Source organism: Pelobates fuscus, chromosome 13 (assembly GCF_036172605.1).
Source record: "Pelobates fuscus isolate aPelFus1 chromosome 13, aPelFus1.pri, whole genome shotgun sequence".
NCBI classification, from domain to species: domain Eukaryota; kingdom Metazoa; phylum Chordata; class Amphibia; order Anura; family Pelobatidae; genus Pelobates; species Pelobates fuscus.
In genome coordinates, this window is record NC_086329.1 from 76983537 (window position 1) to 77009326 (window position 25790).

Sequence of the window (25790 nt, forward strand, 5' to 3'; positions counted from 1 at the left end):
GAAAATATGCTAGATTCAGCAGTCCTCCCTATTCTATTAGTCTAATAGGTCTACCTCTGCAATTTCATCAATCACTTTCAATCACATTGCATGCAATATCCAGATGGGATACAGTGCTATGGCACATATTGGCAATTCTTAATTAAAATATATGAGCAATTTTTTAGATGTAAGAAATTCACAGTAAGAATTGCAACTTGGTTTTAGGCTGCTAGTTTTTTTTTTATTTATTTATTTAAAAGCAAGAACAATACCCAGTTTCCATTGTCCTCAAACAACCCCCTAATATTAAACATTTAGTTTTAAACATTAAAATGTACCAGGATCTCTCAAAAAGAGCATAAGCGCCGTTTGAAAATGTCCTTTTAAAAGTTCCCATCAGGATGACTGGCACTAGTGAGCCTCTCATTTTTCAATAAATCCCTTTACATACATATTTTACGTAATGCTGTGAAATTCTGAACTGCAGGTAACACAATCAATGACCTAGTTTTAGAGTAGCTAGAGCAGTGCTTTATCTCGGCAAAATAAAAGCGGATTTAGGTTACGTTCCTTAAATACTGAGAGCAAAGTGTTTTTTTTGGATACCCTGGCACACAAATAAAAATAAAGCATGGCTCCAGGATTGATATTTTGCCAGGTTTTTCAGTTTGATCAATTCCTGACGTCTGTGTGCTTTTTCTGGCTCGTCATTTGAAGTGTCTCACGTTTTCGCGATGCTCTGCTTGTAAGCCGCTACCATTAATATTTCATGTGAAAATAAACTTTCTCCAATGTTTTAAGAAAACAGCAGTTCCCTGGCAACCGCAATATAAAAAAATCCCTCCCCAGCACAGCTCCCAGAGACCGCTCCTAGTCTGTAAATACCCTGCTAGATGGGTGCAGGAAGGAAAGCTATTTCTGGAGAGTAAGGTTTGGTTAAGAAACAAAAGGAAAGTATAAAACCAGGATTTGTGTGCTTGATAAGGTTAAGGGGGGTACCAAGATGAAAAGATAAATATTTGCAAATAGGGCAATAAAATGACGTACATCACATAAGTGAGAACTGACATCTACCACGTTTCTTGTGCTGGAGAGAAAGAAAAAACAACCCTTTTCATTAATCTCCAGTAAATGTCTATATTATACAAAAATAAGCCCTGCGCTCAGACTCCCACTACTCCTGGGTGGCAGCAATAACTATAGCACACATCAGCCTCAATATATACAATAAAAAACTGAGAAAAGAGTTACTTGCGCACCAGCCCAAATCCCTGTGCATATTTAAATAATTTTTTTTTGTTTCACTCCAATGGTTTTTTTTTGTTTCACTCCAATGGCCATTTGGTGTTCGCCCATCTGCCACACCAAGGCTAACAATTCACCTTGCTTCCTTCAGCTTCAGGCAACAAAAAAAAATCTCTAATGAGACACAAAGGGGTATTTTTCTAAACTACTAAATACTTATTAACCTTTAATAGGGTTAATAAATGGGATGGGTGGCAGCAATGTAACATGTGTGATAGAAAAGCAAATGCCTATATTAAATTACAGTATTTTCCCATACAGCAGAGGAATTCATAAAATATATAATGAATAACAGGGACTAAAAGTCAGCGATAGAATCAATACAGAACAAACGTCTATAATTAGAACAATCAAAGCAGCAACCAATGGAATCCGTAGGAACATTCAGCTGGTTTCCATTGTGACTGTTACATATACAGATATTAAAAATAAATAATAATAAGTTCTAAAAATATATGGCTAAAAGGCAGGTAAGTGAGTTAGCCAAAATACTTTATTTTAACAACAGCATAAAAACAACGCGTTTCTCCAAGTCCTAAGGGGAGAAACGCGTTGTGGTTTTATGCTGTTAAAATAAAGTATTTTGGGGGGCGGGGCCTGACAGCCAAGATGGCTAGCCGCATAATCTGAGAGCTCCTGCAACCGTGGACAAACTTGTGATGCTACCGACTGATACGACAACATTAATGGCAACCGGTGACCGGGATCAGTCACAGAACAGCAGTGGGAACATAACGGTACCACCCCGGCACCGATACAAAACGGACAAGCCTCACACGACCATGCGGCCTAAACCGGAGCAAAGCCTGCAGCCTGAGGACGACGACCGATCTCTTGGCCTGAGGCTCACTCCTAAACGGGAACCAGCCCTGCTACCCCCCCTATGGACCGGCGGGGGACATCCCGGTCCTCGCTGGGGACGGATACCCCCACAATCACACCCGCACAAGCGACTCAGCCGTCAAACAGACGACGACCACAGGACCCAACTAAGATGGCGTCGCGGATGCGGCCTAAGGCCAAGCAACCACGCATTGCACCACCCAAGCACACAGGGGACTTTCTAAGCATAGTATGCTCCTACCTGTGGGCAAAGCTCAAAGCCAGAAGGCAGCCTCATCGGATGGCAATGAAAGAGACGGTGGCGTGGATCCGCCCGGCCACGCGACGCACCCTGCAATGGCATCCCCCTCGCAGACACAGAGCGACCTCCAGAATTAAGCAGCGTCAAAGCTCACGAAAGAGGTGGGAAACAGAGCCGGACCCCTCGACTGCCACAAGCCACCGTCCCGGACCACGAGACAAACTCGGGTCATCTACACCTTTCCCAGAGGTCCCAGAAACCGAGGACCGGCACAGTATAAGCCTGCACACTGCCATCCGCAAAGCCCACGGCAACGCTAACCAAGACACAGCGAGACAGCACCCGGAGAGACGAAACAAGCGGAGAGCTCCTCCACGACCCACTGGGGAACAGCGTGGACCCCCATGTGTGCTCAGGACCCAGAAGAACTGCCTGACAGAGCGCCAGCGTTTCCCGGTGTCAGGGGTCGGCTGAACTTTAACTGGACTTTCCCGTTCGTGCCAGAGTCTGGCAAACGACTATGTATTTTTACTTATGGTTTACCCTGATTATTACACGCTCAGAAGCCCTTGCTAGTAATCTTTAATTTGCATTTTCTGTCCCTCTACAGAATGTTTATCTATGTTTATTCATGTCTAACTAATCAGGCAAGCAACAACACTGTAGATGAATCCTGCTAGTTAAACAATCTATACCAGCATGATACCAGTCGTTAGGAGCTAGACCTGATTGAATAGCCTGCATAATGGCCTAATTAACTACCTACCTTAACCTCACTGAAGCCTAACGACTTCTTAACTACTCTTAGCATACTTTCTTCATACTCTTATAAGTTTGATTCATAAGCCTATCAACTGAGCATGTTTTACACTAGGTCCAGGCTTTACGGCCTACTAAGATGGAGTTTAGCGCAATACCGCACCCCACACTAGATACTCGCTAGTCTAGTTTAGCCTGCATACCTCACTGCCACTTTCAGCTCTCATCATTACCCAATACGTGCAACATGGCATAGGGCTACCCTAAGAATCTGTTTTCGACCTGTTAGTTTTCTCGTAGTATGTGTACCTGCATCTTGTACCTCACCTGTACTTAACCACATGAAACTGCACAGTTGTGAATCTTAAAAGGTTGCAGGGACCCACTGTTTATCAATAACTGACAATCCCGATGCATAACTTAACCTATGTTTATCCTGTCTCAAGCGTTGAGCACTCCTCTAAGCTACAGCTCATACAGTTGACCTCTCATGTTAATATATTTAAAATGTGCAAAGTTCCTATATACCCCACTGTTATTTATGTCATTAAAACGTGTGTGGATTGCCGTCGGGGTACCACACACTCACTGTTATACCTTCATGCACTACAAAAATAAAGAATTTAAATAAAAAAAAAAAAAATAAAGTATTTTGGCTACCTCACTACCTGCCTTTTAGCCATATATTTTTAGAACTTATTATTATTTATATTTATACTTTTACCTGACATCTGGACCCATCACCTACTGTGGACAACCAACCAAAGAAATCCTTGGTGGGGATTATACCACCCAGGCTTGATACATAGAGCGGTTTGTCTGCTCACTCTATTGTAAGTATATTTTATTTATCTTATTGATACTTACCTATCTATATAGAGAGCACTATTGGCTGCTTTTTTTGTCATTCCATACAATCTACCTCATCGTTATCCAGTTGTGATTTACCATCATTCTACGGTGTGCCAAAACCAGAGGGAAATCCTGCAAGTGGGGATTGTATACCACTGCATGCTGTTACCTACCCTTATCTAAGTGTCGTTTGTTCTACCACGTACTACCATATTGCACTATTGGTTTGCCTCTGTTTTTGCTTCCTTTTCATATTCTGCTATTAAGCGAAGCTACCAAGAAAGTCCCATACCAGGACTAGAAGATCTATTACCACCTTTGAGACTGTGCCATACCATTTGGTATTTTTTATTATTTTAAGTTTTATTGTGGACTCTTTATATCCTGTGTTTTTTTTTATTGCTCTTATTGATTTTATTGTATATTATTATATACTATTGTGTTTGGAGTATTTTTCTTGGCACTACCTGTATATTGTTGTTTGACTTGTTCTAGTTTTCTTAGGGGTTGGAGGGATTCCCCTATTATCAGGTGTGCTGCCTCCCATCCTAGTGCTCTTAGCTTGTTTAGCGCTGCTCTATTCCTTGTTCTACCCTGTACCGCTGCCTGCTGTGGGAGACAAAATGGCCGCCATTCACTAGAGCATGTGCATTTGGTTATACCAGGCCACCCAGGTAAAGCACTTGAGTTAATTGCTTGTTTGTGGTTAACAGCCAGGGGTGGCCGGTGTTCGGGGAGGTATAAAATGGGGACCACACATTATCCATTCGGACAACCGAACAGAGAGGGAATGAGTCTGCTACACGAGAGCCAAGCCGTGGACTGTGCATGCGAGGATCAATGCTCTGCTGATCGTTGCATACACATGTAAACCAATAACAGCTGTTGTATGAACACTACCAGCTTACAGAGCAATTCCACTTGCCCTAAGTGAGGAGTGGAACAGCTCTTGGGGGAATAAACTGATTCTCCAGGATAAGAAAAGACCGCACAGACCAGAATATACATTTAACTTTCCCTCTTAGAAATCTTTGCTATGCTTTACATACAGTTGTATTTTTGGAGCAAACACGGACAGGTTGGGAGGGACAAAAAGAGTGGGCTTATGGAGTAAATAAGTGTAAGAAGAGAAAAAAACAAAAAAAACCTTATTGTTATCTACCCTAAGTATTATATCAGACGTGTGGGTTCCTGGTGTGTCCCTTTAATGAATCAAGCTCTGTGGAATTTGTTGGCACTGCATACATAAATTATAAGAAAAATAACTCAAACTTGGCTACAGAAATGGAACATCCCAGCTTTATGGAATAAATAAAAGGCTCTCTAAACTCTGGTCCCAGATTTTTGCCCTACTCATGCACCCTTCTCGGAGTAGAAATCTGGGTTTCATAAATCAATACTAACAATAATTAACTGTTTACAAATGAAAATGTGAACAACTGCTGTGTGCTGGATTAAGCCATTCTTTTTTCAATTGTGATTAAAATCAAAAAGAAAAAAAAATTACATTATAAACTCTGAAAACTAGCTCACAGACAATCTGTTATCGGTCACGTGTAGCAGGCTTTGGATGATATGGCTGGAAAATCTCCCAATGACAGGTTGCACCTACCAATTAGAACTTGGTGTGTGATGACACCCTCAGCAATGTCCAATGACCTAACAATACTGACAAAAAAACACACCGTGGAAAGCCATGCTCTCTATTCTCACTCCTCTTTGCTCACCCTTTTTTTCCTTTTCTGTCCTAATATTACTGACAGTCACTGGATATTTTAGTAGCATTTACAAGGTCATGGTTCTTTCACACAATGTGTAATCACTATGAGATGATTACATTTTGAATCGTTTACTTTCCTCCTATCAAAACTGTTCTAGATTTAATGTTACGTGTTGCACTTTGCAAGATACTTTATTGTCGTCTGCCTACTACTTGTAGCAATACTTACCTGCTCAAGCAGCTCCCCTCTAGCCAAGCTGCTGCGCGTTGGAAGCCTGTGGGGAAAAATATACTAAATTCATTCTGCGCTGGTGAACAGCTCCTCCGCGTTTGTCGGCACCAATCCGCCACTCACTCAAAGGGCGCGTCCTTAAATAGACGTGAAATGAATGACGTCACACCTGCCATTAAGGGGACCATGCCATCTCGGCCACCCTATGCTGTTTAGAATCGCAGAGATGACATGGACCAATCAGAACACATGTGAACCTATTTAAAAAGACAGTTTAGGCCCTTACTCATTGCCCTATCATGGTTTCCGTTTGGTTACACCATTGGTTCCCAACCTAGTCCTCAAGTATCTCCTACCAGTCCAGGATTTAAGGATTACCCTTGTGAATGCCGGTTATTGACCTTGGCTTTGTTTTGATTTTGTGAACTTCTGGTATCCTGACCTGGCTTGTATATTGACCTGTGCATTTCTATATTCCTGACCTGGCTTGTTTCTCATTTATCTGTATTCCTGACCTCTGCTATTCCTGACTTCTATCTTTTAATTTGTTAAATCCGACCACTCTAAGGCCTGGTAATACAGCTCTTTGCACCATCATTTTGAGGGTATCCTCTTTCCTGTGTGTTAGGGTAATGATATCCATGACATTACTTGTTTGTATTGCAGCACAGGTGTCTTTTCCTATACAAAAATAAAGAATGGAAAATAAATGAAGTCTCTTTTCTCCTGCCCTGCTTGCCAACACTAATGGGCTTACCCCCGCCTTGGTCACCAGCACATCATATTACAATAAGAAAATCAAAATCAATAAGAACAGAATACATGCATGATAGGACCTGCAGGCTGCGACTACTAGAAAGATTAAATATTTTTATCCTTGAGTACATTCTTGTGCTGAAGTCATCCAATTTTTCCAGGAGGTGGAGTAGCATCAAGTGTTTGAAATAAATACATAAATAAATAAATAAAACACAACAAAAAAAGGTCAGCAGTGTAATTTTGATATTTGAGCAGTGGCCCGAGGGAGATAGAGAAGGTCGAGCTGCTTGTGGCCTAAAATTCCCTACAGCAGAGCTAATCCTACACAATATGGAGATAGTAACAGAACATGCTAACAAGAGGAATGACTGCCAAAAAAAAACCCCAAAACACAAAAAGGCAAAAACATTTTTAGAAAGGATAAGTGAAAAGAAAATGTTTTACCTGGGCACTCTGAAGGAAGAAAGGACAAATATAAAAATAATCAGCCTGGACTCTGCCCACTTTAATGACATGCTATCATCTCCTATCTAATGGGTTTGGACGATAGGTGTCTGTGTGGGTCTAGCAATGAACTCATATGTTACTGGGATATACCTAAACAAAGCCGGTCACAAATGCTCGAGTCTCTTAAAATCTAAGAGGTAGACTAATTCTGCATGTCCAGCCTCCAGTTCTTTCGGTTATGTCACATGATGCATGAAATAACAAATAATGAGAACTGCTGCCAGTTGAACACGACAGGTGACTACTCATTTTTTTTATTTTTTAAGTTTAAAATAGTCAGGAAGGAAAAACTATGACATGTGGTACCAAATACTTGCTGTTTTACATAAGGTACATTATATTTTAATATAAAAAGCCCTTTTAAAAAAACAATTATACATCATTTAACATTATTGCAGAATTTCTCTCTGTCCAACCATGGCAGCTTTAGTGAAATAAAGGAATTCTAAGGACTCTGTATAATAAGCAAGATTATAAGGATTAAAGGGACACTATAGTTACCATAACAACTACAGCTTAATTTAGTTGTTATGGCGAGAATAGACAGTGTTTACATTAGTGCCTAGGGACACCACCAGTGACAGTCATTCAGATGGCCACTAGAGGGGCTTTCTAGGTCAGTGCTGCATGTTTAGGGTCTCCACACTCTGCATGGAGGCGCTGAACTTTCTCCATAGAGATGCACTGAGTCAATGCATTTCTATGGGGAGATGCTGACTGGTGCATAGCGGTGTTTTGCCGCGAATTGGCAATAGCCTCCCAATGTTTTCCTATGGGAACACTTTGGATTGGCTGAGATGATCTCAGCCAAGTGGGCGGAGCGGTGGTGGGGCTCATCTCCCCTTTTTAACCGGAGGTAAGGGAGGACAGGGGAATATTAAGACCTATAGTGTCAGGAATACATGTTTCTATTCCTCAAAGATCAGTTGGGTTTGGGAACAAGGTCAACTCCGCTTCATAATACAATCACCTATAATGATGGACGTACATGTAGTTATAATTAAAACAGAAGAAATGACTGAAATAATCCATTGATGCTACAATAAACTACTCTACCTGCAGATATATCTTAAAGGAAATACGAAATATTTTGTAGACCGTTTTGTGTTTTCTGTACATAATCCCCTTTAATCTCCAACCCATGCTTCCAATGCTTAGGCAAATACTATGAGATTCAGTTTTTGTCTCTGCATACCTTCTTTGCCAACGGAGCATGAACAGGCCGTCGATGGCTCTTGAAAAAAACGGTCAAAAAGCAAACTCATCAAAAGACAAGATAAACAGGAGTTTGAAAGGAAACTTAAATATAACGTTTCCTGCTAACAGCTAGCCTTCCTGTATGGAAGGACATTTTACATGGGTAGCGTAACTGTCCAAAACAAATATGAAGTCTTGTTTTGTAAAAAATATGAATGATTAATAAAAAATAAAAAATAAAAGAAATCACTTCACAATAAACTCCTAACAACTTGCCAGTTATGGCAACATATATTCAATGGTGATGGTAATATTCATTTCAAATAGATGGATATATTACAAGTAGTGATGTCCCGAACAGTTCACTGGGAACTGTTCGCCGGCGAACATAGCGTGTTCGCGGTCGCGAACACGCGCAATGTTCGGTCCGTCCCCTATTCGTCATCATTGAGTAAACTTTGACCCTGTACCTCACAGTCAGCAGACACATTCCAGCCAATCAGCAGCAGACCCTCCCTCCTAGACCCTCCCACCTCCATGACGAATAGGGGTCAGACCGAACACGCTATGTTCGCCGGCGAACGGATCCCGGCGAACTGTTCGGGACATCACTAATTACAAGCAATATAAAAAAGACAAAGGGTAAAGATATAGGTTTTCAAATTATGTTTCTACCCATTTCATCTTGCCAATGTGATAAGAAGTGAAAACAGGTAAGCCAGGTCCACTGGCAAATATCTATTTCAAAGCCAAATACCCCCAAGTTTCACAAATATGACTTGGTTCATGTAAAATTCCTTCCTTAAACAATCATTAACCACTAGATGGTTTTATGTTCTTTTTATCAAAACCTGGAAGCTATATTCTAGAAACTTACCTGGGATCTATAACTCTGGGGTTATGCTAGAGTACTTTTTCACTTTATGATAGTCTGCTGTCTACATCCTAGAGCAGGGGTGCCCAAAAGGTAGATCCCCAGATGTTTTAAAACTACAGCTTCCACTATGTGGTGTCATTCTAAAAGCATGCAAAGCATCATGGGAGTTGTAGTTCTACATTATTTGTGGATCTACCTTTTGGGCACTCCTGTCCAAGACAGTGTTCTAGGGTTCCACCGTTTCAAAAAGGGGGTTCTTATTTTCAATTACAACGATTATTCAGTAATCTACTACAGTGGTCTCCCAAGATCTTTCAGTTAACATGGTACTGATAAGTTCATTGGTATCAGTCTGATTCTGGTATATTTGGCAAAATCTCTCATTGGACTATTCCAATTTCTAAGCATCATGCTTTTAGTGACAGTTCATTATTCTTAATGTTGAAAGACAGCAGTAATAGACTCAAAATACAAATAACACACCTGGAATCACCTCAAGGACCTTTTGATAGCCCTCGTGTGTGCAAGTACATAAGGTGGCAAAACCACCTTCTAAATCGTAACATAACTAGCTAACAATATAACTGTGCAATGACATTTGATGCAGTAATATGGAGGAATGTATAAAACTACCTATAAGTCCTACATGGTTTACAGTTTACGGCCGTAACACCCTTCAAACATAAAACATACAGTCTTCAATTTATCATCTTAAAGACTGCTTCACATCAAACCCAATGTGCTGGAATACAGAGCCAAAATACAACCCTGGCCAAATATGTATGCACTGCACTACACATGGATGGATATACCTTATAAGTATGCATGCACTTGAATTTGGGATCAAGGATATACAAGAAAAAATTGAAGCAATTGTGAGGCAATGTTCTAATGGTACAAAAAAATTCTATTGGTTTCCAAGGTAGCTGCATCATGTGCCTTATCATTTACCCCAGAATAGAAAAATAGAATATAGAAAATGCTAAATAAAAATAAAATATATATTTGTTAAAAAAAATATTGCAGTTATTTATATCCCTAGGAAACTATAAATACTTCAACTTGTCATGGACCTCAGGCTGATCTCTTTAAGTGAACAAGCATGCAATGCATGATAAATACCTATGAGTATAGCACCAATCTTATCTTTACTGGTGAAGTATGCCAAAACGCATGATCCACTGTATGGACATGTCTGTTAAAAAGCTAGCTTCATGCTTGCCAAAACCGAAGATAACATGAGTGGGCGTTCAACCATATCTGAAGAGCTGCACAGTACCTCTCCCAGGTTTAATCATTATGAATCAGCAGTAAAACTGGCCTTTGGACTTGAGCTAACCGGGGCTAAGCCCTACATCAGATGTATTGGAGATGATGTAACCTCTGTTAAAACTTCCTCCTCACTTGGTTTAACATCCAACCAGTTGATTTTCTAAAACAGCAACAAGCATTGTTCTTCTAGCACAGTAATCCGCAACCTATTTTGACAGGAATCTATATTACGCATACACGACATAGTTTGGTAGTCCATTTCCTTCAATGTAAAGTTAGCTCCTTGCCTCAGCCTCAAATATAAAATAATGCATACTAAGAACAATATCTATTCAGATTTATTACATTGTTCTACAAACGGTCCCAAAAAAAGGGTTGTTTTTTTTCTCTCTCTAAAATCGCTATTTCAGAAAAGATCACCAAATGAAGAGAGACAGAAAAGAAGAAGAAAAAAAGTATTGAAAGATAAGCACTTTTCGAGTGGAAAAATAGATTAAACCACTGCTTGTACAGTAAATGTACCACTGCTTGTTTTTTACAGATAAAAATAATAAATGCGATATCCAGTGGTAAGCTCTTTTTGAAAAGTGCGCTAAAAAATGTACACGTTTCGTGTAGATAGACATTTTATCTTGATAAAGTATCTATCGACACGAAAACGCGCTTATTGTCTAGCCGTACATGTGAAAGGTAGCTTACCACTGTATATAGCATTTGTTAATGGTTTTATTTATTTTTTTATTACTTGAAATAAAATGTGTTTTTATCTGCAAGGAACGAGCAGTGGTGTCTTTAGCATGGTAACTATTTTTCTATTTTAAATTTGTTACATTCCTTCTTGGAATGACTATCCAATAGGTTTCACGGAGCAGAGGCTTTAACTAAGATTCCCTCTATGATTGCTTAAAAGGATCCTATAGTGCCAGGAAAACAAAGCCGCATAGTAACAGCCCCCCTCCCTCGGCGACACCCTCCGGTGAGGCTGAGGAGGTTAAAACCCCTTCAGCCACTTACCTGAATCCAGCGCCGATGTCTCTCGGGGCTGGGTCAGGCTCCGCCCACGCTCCTCCCTGCTGACGTCAAAAGGGTCACAGCACTCAGACTACTTAAATTAGCTGAAGTGGTCTGGGTGCCTACAGTGTCCCTTTAACTATTGGAAATTGATGATCCACACCCTTATATGGAAGGTACCCTTACCTTTTTCATTAATTTTATTGTTTCTTTAATCATGGCTGCCTACTCTGTTAATCTACTGGGCTGTATGACACTTAGAATATCAATCTGGAGAAACAGGTGGATTTATTTTTTCTTTTTCAGGGGCCAGGAAAATGTGCCAACAGCTATTACTTACTTTTTTTTGTGTGTGAGTGTCTGTGTATGTGTGTGCGCGTACCAAAAAAATTTTAGAAATGTGCAGTCATCGGTCTGCTTCTTCTAACTGACTCTCTTGGAACATGGTTCGTGCTTTGGTTTAAAAATACTGTGTTTCAAACAGTGCTCCAATGCCAAGGGTTTCTATAGAAATGAAGAATAAAGTCTGAAACGTGATGCCTGTTTGAACTCATCTGCATGAAAAGCTTGAAATTCTGGGAGAATTGTGATTTATTGTCATTACTGTGAACAAGGCATTTTTTTCCCACCAAGGTTCTACTTATCTGATGATATATAGATGATGCACATAGACAGATAGGTCAATTCAATAAAAAATAAACAAATAAATGACATCACACAACTCACCTGAACAACTTCGATTCCCCTTTTCCTAGAAGAAAAAGAAGCGAAAATGTTTACTTATACAAGCATTGATAAAATGAAGACGACAAATTAACACAGCTCAGGACAGTAAATGATATAATACAGATAGTACCCAATTAAGCCCGTGTCTCCTGACTCATGTGTACTTCCTTGCTGCCTTCTCATTCCTTCTTTTTTGTGATCTGTGCTGTTACTCTAGCCCTTTGTTCTTTTTATTTTTTTACTAACAGTTTGTTTTCTGTAAGAAAATTAATAAATGAAAAAGGGGATGATAAAAATAAATAATTCAAAAAACAAAAAGGGACAAAGGGACAAAAATAGATGCATTTTGTACTCCTTGTAAATTATTTTTAATAAATCAGTCCACTTTTTCCCCCCAATTGAAAGTCAATTACATTTTCGATAGTACTGTATAAGGAGTGATAATGGTGTAGGGTACTACATGCATGTTGTGCCCATTCACAAGAAAGGTAATAGGGAGGAGTCTGACAACTATAGGCCAGTAAGCCTTACTTCAGTAGTGGGGAAAGTGATGGAAACCATGTTAAAGGATAGGATTGTTGAACATCTAAAAACACATGGATTTCAAGATCAGAGACAACATGGGTTTACTTCAGGGAGATCATGCCAAACTAATCTTATTGATTTTTTTGATTGGGTAACTAAAATTATAGATCAGGGTGGTGCAGTAGACATTGCTTACCTAGATTTCAGTAAGGCTTTTGACACTGTTGCACATAGAAGGCTTATCAATAAATTGCAATCTTTAAGTTTGGATTCCAATATTGTTGAATGGGTAAGGCAGTGGCTGAGTGACAGGCAACAGAGGGTTGTAGTCAATGGAGTATATTCGAAGCTTGGGCTTGTCACCAGTGGGGTACCTCAGGGATCTGTACTTGGACCCATTCTCTTTAATATTTGTATTAGTGATATTGCAGAAGGTCTTGATGGTAAGGTGTGTCTTTTTGTGGATGATACTAAGATATGTAACAGGGTTGATGTTCCAGGAGGGATAAGCCAAATGGCAAATGATTTAGGTAAACTAGAAAAATGGTCAGAGTTGTGGCAACTGACATTTAATGTGGATAAGTGCAAGATAATGCATCTTGGACGTAAAAACCCAAGGGCAGAGTACAGAATATTTGATATAAATATTTGAGTCCTAAACTCAACATCTGAGGAAAGGGATTTAGGGGTAATTATTTCTGATGACTTAAAGGTAGGCAGACAATGTAAAAGAGCAGCAGGAAATGCTAGCAGAATGCTTGGTTGTATAGGGAGAGGTATTAGCAGTAGAAAGAGGGAAGTGCTCATGCCATTGTACAGAACACTGGTGAGACCTCACTTGGAGTATTGTACGCAGTACTGGAGACCATATCTTCAGAAGGATATTGATACCTTAGAGAGAGTTCAAAGAAGGGCTACTAAACTGGTATTTAAAAGAAGAAAAACTACCACAACAAGAGGACATAGTCTTAAATTAGAGGGACAAAGGTTTAAAAAATAATATCAGGAAGTATTACTTTACTGAGAGGGTAGTGGATGCATGGAATAGCCTTCCAGCGGAAGTGGTAGAGGTTAACACAGTAAAGGAGTTTAAGCATGCGTGGGATAGGCATAAGGCATATCCTAACTATAAGATAAGGCCAGGGACTAAAGAAAGTATTTAGAAAACTGGGCAGACTAGATGGGCCGAATGGTTCTTATCTGCCGTCACATTCTATGTTTCTCTGTTTCTAGGCAAGAATATGTAATCCACTGGAAATCACAGGGAGAAATAAGGGATATTATAGACATCAAAACGGCATTAGCTCAAGGAAGCAGTTTTGGTGTATAGATCACACTACTGAAGTTTCACTGCTCAATTCTCTGCCATTTAGGAGTTAAATCTGTTTCTGTTCATGCAGCTTTATCCACATCTCCCCTGGCTGTGACTGACACAGCCTGCATAAAAAAAAAAAATCAACGGGCACAAACTAAGCCTTAAGCGTGAAGTACCTCTCGGGGTACAGTTTTTCGAGACCGCAGGGCTGAACTGCATCCGATTGGACACAAAGTGTTACCCGAATCTTGAAGTTACACCCAACGGAACCGCAGCCTGGCCGTGTGGCCTAGCCTGAGGCATGGCCTGGTGTAAGAGGGAAACGGCCGATCCTTTGGCACAGGACACGTTTTACTAAGCGGCTCTTCGATTGCCCTACAGACCCCCTTTGGACCAGGTGGGGGATACTCATCGCTGGGGTTACTCACCTCCTTACCACAGTGGACTCTCCTGCTCCCATGAGGTATATCAAAGATGGCCGCCATAACGGTGCCCTCACAACCGCGAAGTCCTGACTATCGTGCTGCAAAACAACAGTGCAGAAGTGGACTTTGCCTCTAAGCTAGATTATTTTATCCTTATTTGAGGATGTTTGGATAAAACACTCTCAACGCCAGCAGCAGCAACATATAAACAGTGAGCAACGCAATGATCCACCTTTGTGTTAGCTGTATTTGTAATGTGATTCAAATTTTTATTCTCTACAATTTGGGTGTTTTATGTGTATATAAGCAATGCCTATTAAAATATACACTTGTAAATATTTACCAGGGATTAGTGGAACAGGCAGCTGAGCCAAAGCTCCAGAGCCACGGTGACCAACCTCTCGGTCCGACCCACACCCGCTGTGCCTCAGACCCCTGTGGCTGCTGAGAATGCCAACTCCTCTTCTGGGTTGGGAGCCCAATTGGAAACATCACCAATCCAACGTCCATATATACAGAGGGGTCTCCGGATATCGGAGCCCACGAGGGCCCAAGATCCTACAGCATGTGGCTGGGGGAACCACGCATTAAGGAAGCGGCTCCCTTCCAAGCCTGGGCTTGAGGACATGAGTGATTTCAGCGCCCACGGCCAACAGCACATCTGGAGAGTTGGTGCTTACTACTGGACCCTGAATGGGTAGGAGACAGCATGGCATCTATCAGAGAGACTGACCCTCTTTCGTGGCCTGTGTGTGGAATAGGCTGAACGTCAGCAGAGTCCCAGCTACCTCCACAAGGAGGGAGCGTAATAAAAGGGGACATTCACTGTTTGCAGTCCTGCCACCCCAAACTATACGCTTTCTGACTTTGGTAACTGCCATTATTCTTTACTGTTTTTATTTAATTTTGGCACGTCTTATATCATGAGTAGATACCCAGCGGTAATTATCTTGACTAGCCAGCCAATACGCTTACAAACAAGCCCAATGTTTAGCTGTGTGCTATGTCTACACTCTAACATAGCACTCAAGAAATCACAGAGGGATCTCGATACTGACTACTAGCCTGACATACCCGACTTACCCTGTAATTCACTCACACATATTTAACAGTACTAAGTTTCAACGTGACACCAAGCCTGTAACCTGCAACTTGTACTTAAAGGAAAACTCCAGTGCCAGGAAAACAATCCCTCCCACCCCCTAATCCCCAGTTGCTGAAGGGGTGAAAACCCCTTCAGTCACTTACCTGAGGCAGTGACGATGTCCATTGTCGCTGCCTCCTCCTCCGCGCCGCTCCTCCTACACTCTCCGTCGGCCGGTGGCGAGACTGATCCCGCCCACCGGCCGAGGAGACCTAATGCGCAGCGCTCCCCATAGGAAAGCACTGAAAAAAGTTTTTCAATGCTTTCCTATGAGGAAATGAGCGTCGCTGGAGGTCCTAACACAGCGTGAGGACGTCCAGTGACGCTCCAGCACAGATAATCTGTGCTATGAGTCAGGAAGTGACTCATAGCAATAGTCAGTGAAATAGTCAGTCAAGAAATATTTAGAGACAAAGTAGTATTTCTCTTCTGCCTGACTTTCTTAGACTCTGGGCAGAGTCTAAGAATCAATCCTACAGCCGTCACCATACATTAGATGTCTTTTTAAAGGAAATGTTTAGGAAGGCTGTGCGAGTCACATGCAGGGAGGTGTGGCTAGGGCTGTATAAACAAACTTTAACTCCCATATAAACCAAGTGTAACCCCAAAAATGGCTAATAATTGAACAGTGAGACTGCAGAGGCATGATCTATACACAGGGGAATGGAATAAAAAAAAAAAAAAAAAAAAAGGACAATCTACATGTATATAAATTACAAAGATTGGGGGCCCTTTCCTAGAGTCGTGGACATTGACTGGGCTATTTTGTAAACTAATTTTCATAAATTGAATCTGAATAGAAGGCAAAAATAGCCGATCTGGAAATATCCTCTAACTTTGCTATAGGTATTTTTGCTGAAATTTTGACATTTGGATTTATTTTCCAAAAAGTATTGTGAATTGCCCTGACTGTAGTCTCTCCCTTTGTCATAGTGTGTGTGCCATCGGCATGTAACGTGCGTGTGCTGGTTGTATGGAATGTGTGTGCGCGGTGTGTGGATGTGATGGCTGTAGGTAACGTGTGTGCTCGGTGAGTCTAAATGATGGCTGTATGTAACATATGTTTGTTGGCTGTAACATGTGTGGTGTGTGTTAGCTGTATTTGTAATGTGATTCAAATTTTTATTCTCTACAATTTGGGTGTTTTATGCGTATATAAGCAATGCCTATTAAAATATACACTTGTAAATATTTATATAACACACATACATGTGTATGTATCTATGCATTATACTCTCAAATGAAAGTATAACTTGTTTAAACAAAGTTTGTCCTCATTAACCTACACAAATATTTCAGCTCCTATCGTGCCAATATGGTCCATTCAATGGTAAGCAATTTGTGGTCACAACCTCTTTACGGACACAATGACAGAATTTGATGACTAATAGCAAGTGATAGAGTCAACATGGTAGAGTCTGGTACAGTTAGGGAGAGCCCTGGTTTTCTGAGAAATAGGTTGAATCTTGGGTACTGTATTTTCTATGATAGCAACATGATTGCAATTTTCAAATCTCAAAGTGTCTTTTCCCAACCTTGATCGATTGTTTAATTTAAATAGGCAGTCACTTAAACAAAAGCACCCAATTAAGTAAATACCACAAAAAAAAAAAAGAGAAGACTAAATTAGCAGTTTTAGCATGGGATTTATAAACATTCCATTGGTGTTTCCGATCTTACAATGTACCCCACATCTTTTACTAACCCCCCACAAGTTACCATATCTTCTTTCAAAATCATATTTCACAACCCCACATATTCCACCACCCAAAATCTTCCATTGCCCCGATTTTCTACTGCCACATATCTTCTGCACTTCGTATCACCATTAACATAAAAATAACTGGAATTAATCTATCCTGCCAACTCTAGTTTCTTAACAACATGGTTTCATGTATATCACACTCTGGAACACCAGAACTGTTCAGCTCCTGTTTATGATATTGTGGCCAAACTTGAACAAGAGCAATGTCTTCCAGACATTAACATAGTAGGTGATGGGCCAGTTGTGACATGTGGTATGTTCCGATAGTTGAATAAGAAAAGAAAAAAAAAATAGAAAGTATATTCGGATTAAATATTGTTTTGTGAGAGACAGCTAAATGACGTTATACGTTTGTCCAAATTGTTCAGTCTGTCCATCACGGGCTGGAAAATATAGAGTGGTCTCATAGTGCTGAATATTATTAGGTAGATGCAAGCTGCAAGCTTAGGGGAAAACGCTGAAGTTGAGCCGCTGGTGGGTTAGAGATTCTGAGGGCGTAAAATGGACAATAGTGGTTTGTGATCGATGATCAGAGTAAAATGTCGGTCAATATAAATGTGGAATTTCTTCACAGTCCAAATGAATCAATCTGGGCGTAATTTTTCTTAGTCGGAGTTAGATCTGAACGCAAAAGACACAGGACGTTTAGAATCATCAGGCATAATGTGTGAAAGCTCTGCGCCCAAACCATATGGCAAAGGATCACAAGCTAGTACCAAAGGCTTCGTCAGGTCATAGTGGACAAAAAGTCTTTAAGAAATTGTTTGGAGCGTTCAAATGCCTTTACACACAACTCCGTCCAGACTTATGTTTTTACTATCTAACAGACGGTGTAGTTGATATAGTGAATAATCCAAATTTGATAAGAATCTATGATGATACTTGAGCAAACCCAAATAAGGACATAGCTGGGATACATTGCCAGGAGTGGGAGCTTGAACTAGCACTTTCCCCTTTAATTGTGGACACCAGTCTTGTCCACTTAATGGGCATAATACTACAAAAAGTGCAGCTTTCAATAGAAACTGGTCCTTTTATAAATCAACCTTGTTTCAACCCATCGCTGTCAATCAGACAACCATTCCTGTTATTTCCCTCCAGAGGCAACAATTGTCCAAAGAACCTGCATTGGGAAGTCTGTAATTGGACAAGCTCAGAAAGTCTTGGCTAGGGACGAAGGAAAGGGTTTGCAATGACTTTAGACAAGAGGTCTGCAGCTTTTGCAATACGTTTTTAGATGTACACCAAATGGAGAAGAAGAAAAAAAAAAAAAAAAAAAACTTTCATAATTAAATGAATACATATTTTCATTCTGGATATATACTAAACAGTGATTTTTATTTAATTTTGTATTTAGGCAGTTTAGTGACTCTTTGTCAAATCATCTTCTGTTAACAAGTCTATTTGTATTGTAGCGTCTAGCAGTCCAACCACAAACATATCACGCAAGGCATTGTTTAAATGATCTCCAAATCGCCAGGTACTTTCTAGTCTCTTTAAACTTGTGACATAAGTATGAGTGTCCTCATTCTGCAGTTGTTTTTGCGTGAACAGAATTTAAGCTGCTCTGATATCTCTAATCTCGTAGTTTAGGCTGGTAGTGGTCAGAAAACAGAGGGATCGTGTCAGCCAGGGGTCTAGCAGTAGGTTTGTCTGATGAGAGAATGTCCCTTATTGTGCTGTAAATGCTGGGCCTATAAACTGCCCCTTGTTTATCAGCTCCTGTTTGCTGTACAATATAGCTCAAATAGTTCAACCCATGTGTCCCGTTTTTCTGTGTCTAAAGCAAACACAGGCAAAGTGCCAATAAGAGCCATTGTAGGGTCCAATCAAAGATCTTTGTTGCCAGCTGTTATATTTCCCGTGTGGTCACAATTATAACATTCAGTGCTGTGTTATTATATTGTGGCAGTAACTGTCCCCAATTATCACTGGGACTCAGAAACAAGGATTTCAATCAACCTTTTATTCAGCCTCAAAACACATATCCGTTTCACTAGCGGATTCCTCCCTAACTACTCAAAATGGTTTATTAACCGTCACACAGAGACCGAGACGCTCCATGGGACGTGTCCTGCTGTTCTTAAAGCCGTAGTCATTGCAACTGTTAAATTAAATTAACCCCTTAAGGACCAAACTTCTGGAATAAAAGGGAATCATGACATGTCACACATGTCATGTGTCCTTAAGGGGTGAAAGTGCCGTCTGGGAAGGAACCGGAGATGGCAGTATACATGGCTGAACGCTGGACCAGAAAGAATACACATGCGTATTCTAATTTTAATGTAAAAGGGAGTGAGGAAGCTAAAACCTGAAATGTATGTGTAAGCTTGTATGAAAATGTTGTATAGAATTGCTAGAAAACGGGCCAACGGGCCATCTTCTTTGGGCAATGCAGATATATAAAGATGGCAAGTCATAACCAAATACGGTCTATCAGGAGCTTTGCCCTGCGATCTGAATGTCATTGCTGGATTGTGATAGTAGAACATTGTACTATGGGCTCATGGGCACACCATATCAATTTATCTATTGCAGCATGCAAATATATGTACAAAGAAAGGTGAACAGCGCTAGTGATATACACAAATGTATATATATTTACATACGTAATTGGAGATATTCCTCGATGATATAGCTTAAAAGAAAAGAACAGAATGCAATAATAGTGCAATATGTATTGCTGATATAGTGGATGATAAAAAATTATTAAAAAATTATATAAAATTCTTACTCACACTTTTAAGAGCTTTATAAGCTCAATGTCAAGAGCCTGGACGGAATAATCCCCGTCTATGGATTTCTTGGTGTGCAATCTTCTAGATGAACTTTGTAGGTGTGAGGTTTCCGTGGTATATGGAAAAACAGAGTACAAAAGACCAATGGTACAGATAGTAGGTGTATATGCAGTGCAAACAAAAAGAGAACCTACTTACATAGACTAGAGCAATGGACCTGCTCTAGTTTAAACAGCTTCAGGTGGAACAATCCCCACCTAAGGATGTACTGGACCCAAATGTAGCAGCAGCAGGATGAGGTAGGAAGTAGGACTAAAATTAGACTGGGTAATGTAAAAATGTATATACTTTATTTTATCAAAAAATATTTTAAAAGTGAATAACAAATATATAAAAAATACCAGTCAAGATAAAATTTTAAAAGTCCGTGGTTCTTCCTCACTTAACGCGTTTCGCCTTGGCTTTTTCAAAAGTGCAAGCCAAGGCGAAACGCGTTAAGTGAGGAAGAACCACGGACTTTTAAAATTTTATCTTGACTGGTATTTTTTATATATTTGTTATTCACTTTAAAAATATTTTTTGATAAAATAAAGTATATACATTTTTACATTACCCAGTCTAATTTTAGTCCTACTTCCTACCTCATCCTGCTGCTGCTACATTTGGGTCCAGTACATCCTTAGGTGGGGATTGTTCCACCTGAAGCTGTTTAAACTAGAGCAGGTCCATTGCTCTAGTCTATGTAAGTAGGTTCTCTTTTTGTTTGCACTGCATATACACCTACTATCTGTACCATTGGTCTTTTGTACTCTGTTTTTCCATATACCACGGAAACCTCACACCTACAAAGTTCATCTAGAAGATTGCACACCAAGAAATCCATAGACGGGGATTATTCCGTCCAGGCTCTTGACATTGAGCTTATAAAGCTCTTAAAAGTGTGAGTGAGAATTTTATATAATTTTTTAATAATTTTTTATCATCCACTATATCAGCAATACATATTGCACTATTATTGCATTCTGTTCTTTTCTTTTAAGCTATATCATCGAGGAATATCTCCAATTACGTATGTAAATATATATACATTTGTGTATATCACTAGCGCTGTTCACCTCTCTTTGTATATTTGTCTTGTTATGCACAAGGTTGAAGGAACACCTTGTTGGTGAACTGCAGCTTCATTTACAGACAGAGAGCACTTATTTTTGTAATTTTTATCTATGCAAATATATGAAATGCATTTTAATAAAATGGATGGGCACGCATTAAGACAGATATAAAAAGGTGTAGGTTTGTTTTAATGCTATCTATACGACCAAGTCACAAAACTCTGTATTACAACTTCACTAAAGTAATCTCATTAAAGGACCACTCTAGGCACCCAGACGACTTCAGCTTAATGAGGTGGTCTGGGTACCAGGTACCTCTAGGATTAACCCTTTTTTTTATAAACATAGCAGTTTCAGAGAAACTGCTATGTTTATAATGAGGGTTAATCCAGCCTCCAAATCCACTAGTGGCTGTCTCATTGACAGCCGCTAGAGGCGCTTGCGTGCTTCTCACTGTGAAAATCACAGTGAGAGCACGCAAGCGTCCATAGGAAAGCATTGTAAATGCTTTACTATGCGACCGGCTGAATGCGAGCGCGGCTCCTGCCGCGCATGCGCATTCAGCCGATGACGTCGCGATCAAGATGGAGAGGAGGAGGAAAGCTCCCCGCCCGGCGCTGGAAAAAGAGGTAAGTTTAACCCCTTCCTCTCTCCAGAGCCCGGCGGGAGGGGGTCCCTGAGGGTGGGGGCACCCTCAGGGTACTCTAGTGCCAGGAAAACGAGTATGTTTTCCTGGCACTAGAGTGGTCCTTTAATAACACTTCCTCTTATTTTTATCCTTTATACCAACATTTCGTCATAGCAATTTTCTGATGCTAAAGAGTTAGTTTATAGCATATTGTGCAAGTGAAAATCTACAAACCAAACACCACTCTCTGCACAATTATTTATAATTGCAGACTGCATGCACCCACAATACACTGACCCATTTGGCATCGAAATGCAGATGTGGATTAAAGCCAAGAGTGTATTATCACACGGCTACAAACCAAAACTATTTTAACACAATAATATTAGTATTAATATCATGATTTATGCATATAGTACAGATAAATGCTGTAGTGCATAAAAAATTGTCTGTAGGACAAAATAATAGATCTTGGTATAAAAGACGCAGAACATATTGACACCCAGGTCCGCAAGCTTCTTCTATATATTATACAGCTGATCTTACAGCTCCTACGACATACAGATCATATGCGGTCATCCTTTGTCAGGCACAGACAGTGCAAGTGAGATTACGCACATATAGAAAATATTCAGAAAAAAGCAAGACAGGATTTGACAACCAGAACAGGAAAAAGTCATAGGAACACTGCCAGCAGTACATGGGGGAGTAAAGGAAGTGGGTGCGCAAGATCACTGTACTGGCTGGTTGCCTTGACAACCAAACAAGGCCTTACTTTGAAATCTTAATAAAGGCTGCTGGATCTCAGAGAACTGAGTCAGTGTCAAGCTTTTAGAGGGACAACAAAAGTGACAGAGAAGAAGTGTCCTGTGACCAATCACATACCAATTACACTGGGCCCAAGCGACTCCTAAAGGCTTATTTACTAAAAACTTATTTTGTTTTAGTAAATTCATTAAAAATCATTTGGAAAAAAGGAAAGGTTCACACAGGAATGACAATCATAGTGTTCCTTCAGTCCAATATGATCTTAGTAAACCAAACTACAAATTTAAACAGTTAAGGCTCCAAACAGAACCCACTCCGACATCCTAGATTAACCCCGAAACCGGTCTTAATGCCTTAGATTTTTAGTCAGTAGTCAAATTCTCACCACAAAGAGATAAAAGAATGTTAGTAATTCTGTACCCAGAGGAAGCATTGAGGCTGGAAATCAAGATGTAGCTCTATGGTTTAAAGGGGCACTGTAGGTACAATAGCACTTCTCATTGAAGTGGTTATGGTGTTTGAAGTCCTACGGTTTAGAGTTAAACCATTCCAAACAGTTCTCCACGCTCCTGCCGACGAGCCACTTTTTCCTACTCACATCCACATTAGCCTTTATATCGATGGCTCGCAGTGACAGATGTGTAGGCTGAGCACTTTCAGTCGATCACAGCCACCAGTGCTGGTATGGCTAACTCCTATGATGCTTTGGCAAGCTCTAAAATGGCAACGATTCAAGTTTTTTAATTCTGAAACATCTGGGGATCTACCTTTTGGCACTCGTGATCTATATTCTAATATGCATAGGTAGGAGTGGCGCTGCTGTTTATATCTCCAGAGTTAGGGTGTGGATGGATGTGTGACCTGGGGAGACGGTTAATCAAGGACATTTGCAAAATGAAACCATAATTTAGAATAAAGATCAAAGTACTTTATTTACACTGACTGGTTTGTAATTTATTACTGTTAAAAGACAAATTGATATGAGTTTAATTGCTGTGAAGCAATAGCCTTGGGATAGAAAAGAATAACAGAGGAATTTAGGGCAAACATTGAGACTGACTTTCCTTAAGAGGGACTCTCAGGAGCTATGAATTAAATGCTAATTTACAGTTTACCTTTAATGTCCACACGGTATACGAAGGAGAATACTGTAAAAATTGGATTTTATGGCAGTTTTTTTCCTGCAACCAAATGGCTTGTGATTTATTTACAAAACAAACATTTAAAAGTTGACAACTAAGTTGCAAACTTTTGACCAAAATGGTTCAACTTATATATTAAAGTGCTGTTGTTAGCTCACTATTTAGTAGGCTGACCCCTGTAATATACATAAGAAATAGTTAATCAAACTGTACCCTGAGGTTTACCTGAAAATTCATGGGAAAGGACAGAAAACATACTCTGGGCCTCTAACGTGACCCTGTCACAAATTACTTACTCAATCCATGCCAGCTTAAGCTAAGTCCGTGCTGTTATCCAAGAAAAATATACTGGAGACTTTAAAAAAATATATACATTTAAATGGAACACCTGGAACTTGTGCGTGCCAGCTGTAGACTGCAAACACGGATCAGGGAACCTTTAAACTAATTATTCAAGGTACACAAATATAAAATATATCTGTATGTTGGCAATCTGACAAGTTTACTACATTCCCAATATGAGATGTAATAGCATGTGCTACATGTACCGAAGTTCTAAAATGTAATCCGTCTATGATTTTTCATTCTTATTTTTTTTCTAAACACGAATACATGTCTTCTTATTGATTTTTTTGATTGGGTAACTAAAATAATAGATCAGGGTGGTGCAGTAGACATTACTTACCTAGATTTCAGTACGGCTTTTGACACTGTTGCACATAGAAGGCTTATCAATAAACTGCAATCTTTAAGTTTGGATTCCAATATTGTTGAATGGGTAAGGCAGTGGCTGAGTGACAGGCAACAGAGGGTTGTAGTCAATGGAGTATATTCAAAGCTTGGGTTTGTCTCCAGTGGGGTACCTCAGGGATCTGTACTTGGACCCATTCTCTTTAATATTTTTATTAGTGATATTGCAGAAGGTCTTGATGGTAAGGTGTGTCTTTTTGTGGATGATACTAAGATATGTAACAGGGTTGATGTTCCAGGAGGGATAAGCCAAATGGCAAATGATTTAGGTAAAGTAGAAAAATGATCAAAGTTGTGGCAACTGACATTTAATGTGGGTAAGTGCAAGATAATGCATCTTGGACGTAAAAACCCAAGGGCAGAGTACAGAATATTTGATAGAGTCCTAACCTCAACATCTGAGGAAAGGGATTTAGGGGTGATTATTTCTGATGACTTAAAGGTAGACAGACAATGTAATAGAGCAGCAGGAAATGCTAGCAGAATGCTTGGTTGTATAGGGAGAGGTATTTGCAGTAGAAAGAGGAAAGTGCTCATGCCATTGTACAGAACACTGGTGAGACATCACTTGGAGTAATGTACACAAGTACTGGAGACTGTATCTCCAGAAGGATATTGATACTTTAGAGGGAGTTCATAGAAGGACAACTAAACTGGTTCATGGATTGCAGGATGAAACTTACCAGGAAAGGTTAAAGGATCTTAACATGCTTGGAGGAAAGACGAGACAGGGGGGATATGATAGAAATATTTAAATACATAAAGGGAATCAACACAGTAAATGAGGAGACTACATTTAAAAGAAGAAAAACTACCACAACAAGAGGACAGTGTCTTAAATTAGAGAGGCAAAGGTTTAATAATAATATAGTATTACTTTACTGAGAGGGTTGTGGATGCGTGGAATAGCCTTCCAGCTGCAGTGGTAGAGGTTAACACCGTAAAGGAGTTTAAGCATGCGTGGGATAGGCATAAGGCTATCCTAACTATAAGATAAGGCCAGGGACTAATGAAAGTATTTAAAAAATTGGGCAGACTGGATGGACCGAATCAGCTATGTTTCTATGTAAAGCTGATTTGAGACACCCAGGATATTTATGGTTACAAAACATAAAATGGGAACTATTGTTTTCCCCATTATATTTTTTTTTTTTTATTATTATTCTTTATTAAGCCTTTTTTTTTTTTTAATTCA

The 25790-nt window shown here is 39.9% G+C and overlaps 1 protein-coding gene across 3 annotated transcripts in view; it reads right to left on the reverse strand.

Moving 5' to 3' along the window:
- ITPK1 (inositol-tetrakisphosphate 1-kinase) overlaps positions 1-25790 on the reverse strand; it is a 167217-nt gene that overhangs the window by 120417 nt on the left and 21010 nt on the right. For all 3 annotated transcript variants that reach the window (XM_063439055.1, XM_063439053.1, XM_063439054.1), the window contains exon 3: positions 12284-12308. In XM_063439055.1, the coding sequence (XP_063295125.1) occupies positions 12284-12308 (25 nt within the window). The remainder of the gene's footprint in view (positions 1-12283; positions 12309-25790) is intronic.